The sequence below is a fragment of the Phyllostomus discolor genome, chromosome 8, assembly GCF_004126475.2.
Source record: "Phyllostomus discolor isolate MPI-MPIP mPhyDis1 chromosome 8, mPhyDis1.pri.v3, whole genome shotgun sequence".
Classification (NCBI taxonomy): Eukaryota; Metazoa; Chordata; class Mammalia; order Chiroptera; family Phyllostomidae; genus Phyllostomus; species Phyllostomus discolor.
The window spans coordinates 12567137-12575196 of NC_040910.2; the positions used below are offsets into that span (position 1 = coordinate 12567137).

At 53.7% G+C, this 8060-nt stretch overlaps 1 protein-coding gene across 1 annotated transcript in view; it reads right to left on the reverse strand.

Annotated features, from left to right (window-relative positions):
- RNF150 (ring finger protein 150) overlaps positions 1 to 7817 on the reverse strand; it is a 174491-nt gene extending 166674 nt beyond the window's left edge. Inside the window, exon 1 of the mRNA XM_028520293.2 lies at positions 6134 to 7817. Coding sequence (XP_028376094.1) covers positions 6134 to 6611 — 478 coding nt within the window. The 5' untranslated portion in view covers positions 6612 to 7817. The remainder of the gene's footprint in view (positions 1 to 6133) is intronic.
- Between the last annotated feature and the right edge of the window lie 243 nt (positions 7818 to 8060).

Consider the following 8060-nt stretch of genomic DNA (forward strand, 5'->3'; position numbering starts at 1 on the left):
GGCACACGGTTTCTGGACATGCCCAGGCCACGTTGTTACCCTGCCAGGAATGTCGTTTGACACGGATGCTGAACCGTGGCTTTCAGTCACAGAGCCTGAGATCCCCGGCTGCTGGCTGCCCGCCCGCCCGCCAGGAGACAGACAGCTGAAGGGGGGCAGCTGAGTGCCAGACAAACAAACAAAAACAAAGCAGGCACTGAGGTCGTGTCATTCTGGGAGACTCAGACCAAATATAAATGACAGCTTTCTGTATGCATCTTAAGAGATAAGTGGAGTAGAACCTGGGACTCCTAAGAAGTGTTTCTGAACGATCTAAATGGCAGAGAATTACGGTCTCTCGGGCTCAGGGAAGCCCTTCAGATGTGGCCCAGTGGAACCTCGTGCGTGAACCCTGCATTCAGCAAACACACCGCGCAGGCGAAAGCTCCACCTCCCGAGGAAACCTCCTCCGTTTCTAGACCGTGCTGGCCTTAGGACTGCTCCCCTGTGCCAGCCCGAGTCTGCTTTCTGTGCCCCCCGCTCACCGGCCCCAGGTGGACCGGGGCCTGCTAACCGCACACCCACGGTCGGAAAGGTCAGCCAGCGCCCACTCCCGCTGCCGGCTGCCACCCAGAGACATAGGCCCTGTCACGGGAGCTTCTTGTGGGCTGCCAGAAATGTGAATTCTAGTAAACATAGCCTAATTTTTGGAAAGGGAATAAATCGTGAAGTTCAAACAGCTCTTAGACAGTAACTAACCAGACCTCTCATGTTTGTAGGTGAGCAGACCGAGACCTGGCCCAGAATAGAAAAGGGGCCTGGCTGACCCAAAGCCAGGTGGTTAACCAGAGGCAGCCCCACTTTTTCCCGTCGCAGGAACGCTACCTGCAAGTCAGCGCACTTGGCCTGGAGGCAGGGTCAAGTGCTCCGAAACGGTACTGGCCGAGCATTTTCCGCACCCACTGCTGACTTACCACCTTCCACACCTGGCTCTGAGCGCCTCCCATCGCGGGGTGGGGGGAGGGTGAAAGGAGCAGCAGTGACCAAGCATAGACGGTCAGGGAGACAGCCTGCTGGGGTCTGCAAGTCCAGCTCCACCCCTTCCTACCTGCTCTGCCAATCACCTCCCCTGCCTGGGCCTCAGTGTCCTTGCCCGTGAAACAGCGATAAGAACAGGACCCAGCTCTGCCTCACTGTGCGGGCAATGCGCAGGGAACATGCCTGTCACAGAGTGAGTAGTACTTGAGCAAAGGCATTACTACCCAAAGAGAGGCCTACGACACACTGAAAAACAGAGTTAGTGCAAACATATTACTTAAAGGAAAATGTAAAACCAAATGGCAAATATTCTAGAAAAATGAGTCCTGCAAAAAAAAAAAACCCACAACTAATTATAGCAGCTCTAGCACATTTACAGGAGTTAGGCAAAGGCAGACTGTAGCAAGTAATGGCCCTAAATGCAGCACGAACCCAGGAATTAAACTGTTAGCACCCACCTACGCGGGAAAGAGTCTCAGTAAATACCCTATGTTTTCTCCTTGAACCGTGGAGAAAGTCCTAGAATCCACGGAACACACTCCATCCTGCATGCTTCTTCGCCAAGGGCTAAGCTTATTCTCTAGACAGCTGCTGTGGCCATCTCCTCCCTTTATCTCTAAATTACCGCTCAGGACCCCGTCTCTCCGAAGTTCTTCCCAGAAGGCTACACGTTTTGTTCCCCGTTCCCTTTGAACTACGTACAAGCAATAGCCAAAAAGAAGAAAAACAGAAAACGCACCATTTCTTCACAACTCACTCAAAACCACACCCACACACTTGTAGATCTACCATGTTGAGTATACAGGTTCTTGCCACGAAGGGACTTCAGTTTCAGCCAAGAGAAAGCACAAAGGCAAAAGGCGAATCCTGCAATGCTCACCACCCACCCGGAGGAGCTGCAATGCCCTGTCTCAAACCGCAGGAGCCGGAGAGCCTGGCACAGCCGCTCCGGCCTCCATGGCGCAGGAGGGTGAACGGAGAGCTCTCCCCCCAGGCTGCCAGGGCCTCCGCGAGCCCTGCAGCTGGCTGCACGTTCCAGTTCGTGGCTCCTGTGTGTCACCGGGTGCCACACTCCTAAGGGTTAATATTTATTGATGGCTGCATCCCAGCTACAGATGGAAGCACTGTACTAACTTATTTAATTCACAAAACGACCGAATGAAGTAGGTACTGTTTTTCCCCCATTTCGCCAGTGAGGAAAGAGAAGCCCAGAGAGGCGGGGTAACTTGGTCAAAGGCCCACAGGGAGAAAGTAGCAGAGCCAGGGCACAAACTCAAGTACTTGGCTCTGGAGGCCGCACTCCTTAATTTGGGTCTCATGGCCTTTACCTGCACCTGCAAGTTCACGTGCGGGACTCTCACTAGGCGGAGACTCTATTGCTCTGTAGCATTGTGCTCTGCTCTCCCGCCCCTTTCACAGGGCAAACCAGGCCAGCAGCTCCCTAAAGCACTGAACACACAGTTCCCCACATTCTTTTACAGGGAACATATAAAATCTCTGGTCCATGGGCTTTTTTTTTTTTAATTGAAAGGGGTGGATCTCTTTTCTCTATTAATCTCTTTCTCTTCCCCAGGACAAAAAGTGTATGAGTGGAAAGCACAAAGAAATGAGCAACAAAGGGAAAATGAAAAGCAGAGGAAGAACTAAGATTAAGTTAAAAAGTACCTGTAGCCATCAGGGAATTGCAACTTAAAATCACAATGGAGACACCACTTCACAGCCTTGGGCATGGTCAAAACCACAAGGGTAAACAATGAGCATCAGTAAGGATGCAAAGAAACTGTAATCCTCACACACTGCTGATGGTGATGTGAAATGGTACAGTTGCTTTGAAAACCATCTGGCAGTTCCTCAAACGGTTAAACCATATAGTTGCCACGTGGCCGAGAAATCTCCCTGCTGGGTATGCACCCAAGGGAAAGGTCCACACAAAATGTGTACATGGATGATCCTAGAAGCCTTCTTATTAACAACCCAACACTGAAAAGAACCCAAATGCCCATTAGTGGATGAATAAATGAAAGGTGATATGCGTACATACAAAGGTAAATTATTTGGCAAAGAGGAATGCAGTACTGAGTATTGATAGACCTTGAAAATAACAGAAGAAGGCAGTCACCAAAAACACACTGCCGTATTCCCCTTGTGCGAAATGCCCAGAACAGGCAAACCACGCACAGAGAGAGAAAGCAACTGGTGAGTAACTGGGGCTGCGAGACGGGCGGGTCCTGACGAGGCACTGCTAATGCGCACGGGGTTTCCTTCTGGAGCTGCTGGTGAGGGTTGCACAACTCTGCCGCTACCGCAAAAGCCATTAAACCTTCTGCTTTAAATGAGTGGATTGCACGGTACGTGAACTGTATGCCAATAAAGCTGCCATATTTTAAGTAAGATTTATAAACTGGTTACAAAGTAAAAATACTGGTCTATCCAGGGAGAAGCTGTGTCTTTGTGAATGAGAAGCCGTAGTGGCAGAGGTGGCAGAGACCCAAATCATTTAAGCAGAAAAGAGAAAAAAAATCAGGAAGAAAGGCTATATAAATATGAAAAGGCGAAGGGGAAATGATATCCATTTAATGGAATTCCAAGAGAGTGGATGCTCTGGGGTCCTATCAGCCACCGGAATGCATAGGTGTTACGTGGTAGACCGTAGAACTCTAAATTCAGACCTTCTCCTCACCCAAAACCTATCAGTTCCAAAAATAAAAGAGGAGAAATGAGATGGTTTTTTTTTAATGCAAAGGATGATGCTAACTTTTTAGAGACTGAATTTAAAAGTTCACAAATGTATGGATTCTCTTGTATCCTCCCTCCCATGTTCACGAAATAAGAACATTGGATGGCATCTAACATGGATTTGCTAGACGCGTTCAGGAACCCAACTCAAACTGAAGTGGAAGAAGTAAAGCCTTCTGGAGGTGAGTGTCAGGCACTTGTAGCCAGACCAGGGCGGGCCCTGCTGGCGATTCAGGCAGAAGAAGTCAAGAGTCAAGTGAAGGGTTTGCCAAGCTGCTGGCGTCAGGGACCTGCTTATGAGGCTGTGGCGGAAATCAATGCCATCTCCGAGTAAAGTGAATACAGTCTCTCAACGTGGCCGTATGTCACATGGGGCTGTGGAAGTTCCAATGGCTACCAGCGGACACAGCATCAACACATTTTTTGAAATAGAGCAGTTAGTTGGTAGAGAATCTTCTTTACATTCTTTAGTCTTTAGCTTTCAAACCATTGCTACTCCCTTTACTCCCACGAGGCCTTCACCAAGCACCACTTGTGCAGAAAATCAGCTTACTGCGTCCTTTGGAACCAGGCAAGCTGAGAACCGACCCGATGGGTCGGCAGTTCCGGAGGACGTTTTTAGACAGGGACAGATGATGCCTCTCAGTCTGTGCTCAAAGAAGCCAAGTTTAAGATTTCGTGCATACGCACAAAGAAGCATTCCTACAAAGAATCCTACAAAGTCAGCCAACAATCGTCTCCGTGCTTAAAGGGAAAAAAACCCCCACAAACTCCTGCATACCGCTCTGCCAGTTGAAGCTACAACATTAAATATGTTTACTTAAAGATACTTCACCTGACTTTAAGTGCTCTTCCCAAGTCCTCCAAACCCTTGATATCCTAGTGTAAGTAGTGCTCCCAGGTCTCAAGGTCAGAATACCACCTTTCCCCTTACAAATTGTGGAGCTCGAGAGAGTACAGTGTACGTTCTCGTATGTACCACTGTGTAACTTTTCTGAGCTTACTGCCATTAATTACCACACTGCATTTTCCGGGCCTGTGTGTTAGAAGCACTGGACTGTCCCCACCCCACCTGTTTGTATTCAGGTCGACAAGGCCCTCTTCCAACACAGCTGGTGGTGATTACCAGAGGCGGACGAACTGCATATTTCACTGACAGATGATAGGAGCTCTTGGGATGAAACCTTGTCCCCAAAGAATGCACCCCCTCCCCACCTATGTAGCCAAAGCTCGGTATTCCATTTCCAAAACGTTATTAAAACCTGGTTTTTAATAAAGGAAAGTAGTGTTGTTGCTTAGGTGACTCCAATCAGGAAATGCACCTGTCATTTCTATTCCCGTTCTCCTCCTCCGGGTGTCACAGCCTCCACCCAGGAACCCCTCTGGGGAGGAAGCGCGCACGTGCCAGGCACGCAGGGAAGGAGCAAGCGCAGCCCTGGACTCCAGGCGGCCGCTGAGTCCAGCAGCTCCTGCTGACAAGCCTGGAGAGGACCTTTCTCGCGCGCCCCAGCACGGAAGCTTTGCCCTGTCGGTCACGGGGCAAACCGCCCACAGTAACCTATTCCTAGTCCTGGCACCCTGGGATCATTGAGAAAAGCTTAGTTTCTCTAGCCTGAAATTCTCTTATTCGCACAGAGCATATTTAACCTCCCGGTCAAGCAAAGGGCAATGTAATCCCGCAAAAGCAGACGTAACTTCATGGCCACCACCGCGCTCTTCTTGGCTTGGTGAGGATTGTTATTATTTACTATCGTGCCTGCCTGCCGGCCAGCTTCTCCGGATGACAGTTTGGCAGCGCACAGGACTTTCGGTATTATTTATGATGTGCGTCAAAGCGGCGGAGGGGGGGGGCGGGGCGGAGGATTCCATCTCCCATGAAGAACTGAAACCCGACTTAAGAAGCAAGTTCTCTGAGCTGAGCTGCTAGCGCCAGTAACCCTACCCACCTCCTGACACACGAACGCCTGCACCCGGGGAACACCCGATGCGCACAGCCAGGTCAGAGCGGAGTTATCGGATCTCTACCTGTTCCACACAGGTGCGGGGCTAGCCACTCGCCGAGCAAGAGATCTGAGTTCTGCCCCCCAACCGCACCTTTCAGGTCCTCCTGGGGGAAGTTAGGCCACCTCGGCGGACCCTAGTCCGAGGGGCACTCGTCTAAGCTAAACACACTCGCTGTTCCCCCAACACAGTCAGCCCTTTCTTCTTCGTAAACCCCACAAAGTGACGTGCAGCAAAACTTAGTAGGTCCAGGGAAGAGAGACGCGTCTTTCGCAAAGCACAGACTTCCCAGGAAGGAGCTAGGAGGCAGGCGCTGGATCCTTCTCCGCGCCTCCACCCCCCCGGGCTCCCCTCCCCCGCGTCCGCCGGGGCCGCTCACCTGCGTGGGGCATGGTGATGGTCTCGTTGTTGCTGGAGCCCACGTTGAAGATGACCACGGCGGAGGCGTTCTGCAGGAACGCGTTCCGGATCTTATCCCTGTACGTGCAGTTGCCCTTGGGGATGAGGGCTATCCAGTTCTTGCCGTGGGCCGGGGAGGCGAACTTGGTGTTGGGGTCGCAGGCCAGGCGGTCCTGGGCCGAGCTGGCCATGACCACCTCCCCGCGGGCGTCCTGCTTGGGCGAATGCTCCCCGTAGCGCCCGCACTCGGTCTTCTCGGTGTGCAGCTCCGTGCCGCCGCCGCCCGTCGCCCCCGGGTCCGGCGCCGGCTCGGCGTAGGTGATGTTCACGAAGGCGGTGTACCATTCCTCCTTCTCGGCCACGGTGAAGTCCAGGCAGAGCAGATGCACGAAACAAAAGGAAAGCAGCCATGTTGAGAGAGCCAGACTGCGGCACGCTTGGATGAGAGACATTGCCATCTTTCTCCGCCGGGGCCCCTTCCCGGTCCCCCGCGCCGTCCTCCCCCGCCTGGGCCAACTCCGGCCCGGCCTCCTCTCCTGCCCCTGCCCCTGCTCACTCCCGGGCCCGGGGGACCGCGGCCGAGACGCGCCGCCGCCGCGGGGACCGGATTCCGAGCGGGCGAGTGGCGCCGGCCCCTTCCCCTTTCAGCCGAAGCGCGGCGGTTGCATGTCGCTTCCCGGGCGCCGGAGGGGGGCAGGCGAAGGGGGCGCTCGGGGCTTGCGGAGGAGTCCAGCTGCCGAGCGTCCTGCTCCTTCGCCCGGCTTCTCCTTCTCTCATAGGGGTGGCAGGGGGCCCGGGAGCGAGCGAGGTGGCGGCTCTGCGCCCTTCAGCCCCGGCGGGGGCGGACGCGGCTGCCGGAGGCACGGGGTGCTGCCGGAGCGTCCCGGCCGCCGCTCCTGCTGCGCGCCGGTTCCCTGGCGCCGCGGCCGCTCGCCCTCGCTTCTCTCGTGGCCACGCCGCACGCACTTGCCGCGGGCGGGCGAGGTCGGCTCCGGCGAAGTGGGCGCGAGCGGTCAGAGGTGAGTACGCGGTCTCTGTGTCTGTATATGGTTGTGTGTGCGCGTGTGTTTGTCTGTGTGTGTAATGTGTGCGTGCAAGGAGGAGCTTAGTGTGATGTCAAAGATTCGGGGCTTCGCAGGCCACGCTCCCTGGGCCTCTCTTTGTGGACAGCAGCGACCCCTGCTGGGTCTCCAGTTCAACCCAATCTGCGATCTGGATTAGGTGGAGGCAAAAGGGGAAGCAACCCCTTGACCTGTGCGCACAGGAACAACTTCCTGCATCTTAAATACGGCGAAGTGTGTGCGCTTGCTGTGAACGACCTTCCGGTTCGCAGGTGCAACCGCAGTGAGCTCCCTAATCACCCGCCCGAGGCCACGGGGTGAGGCCCGTTGGTAGAGAGGTCCTTCCCACGCCACGCCTGGAATGTCAGTGACCATCAAATTTAAATGTGCATCAGCATCACCTAGAGATTGTTAAAACTCAGGCTGAGGGGTCCTGCCCCAGAATTTCTGACTTAGCACATCTAGGGTTGGGCTCCAGAACAGTGTATGCCTTTCTACCCAGTTCCCGGGTGATGCTAAGTGCTCCTGGTCTGGGGACCAGGCTGTCCAGGTGAGTTCAGGAGTGGGCTTCTGCCCTCCCACCTGGAAGCAAACGTGTGACATTTATTTTCTCTTCAATGCGTGTTCCCCCTCACCCTGAGGGGGTTGTCCAGCCCACAGCCCGCAGGCCACAGGTGGCTCAGGATGGGCATGAACGCAGCCCAACACAAAATCGTAAATTTACTTAAAACCGTTTTGTTTTTTTGTTTTTGCTTATCAGTTTTCGTTAGTGTTTGTGTATTTCATATGTGGCCTCAGACAACTCTTCTTCTCCTGGTGTTGGCTCAGAGACGCCCAAAGGTTGGA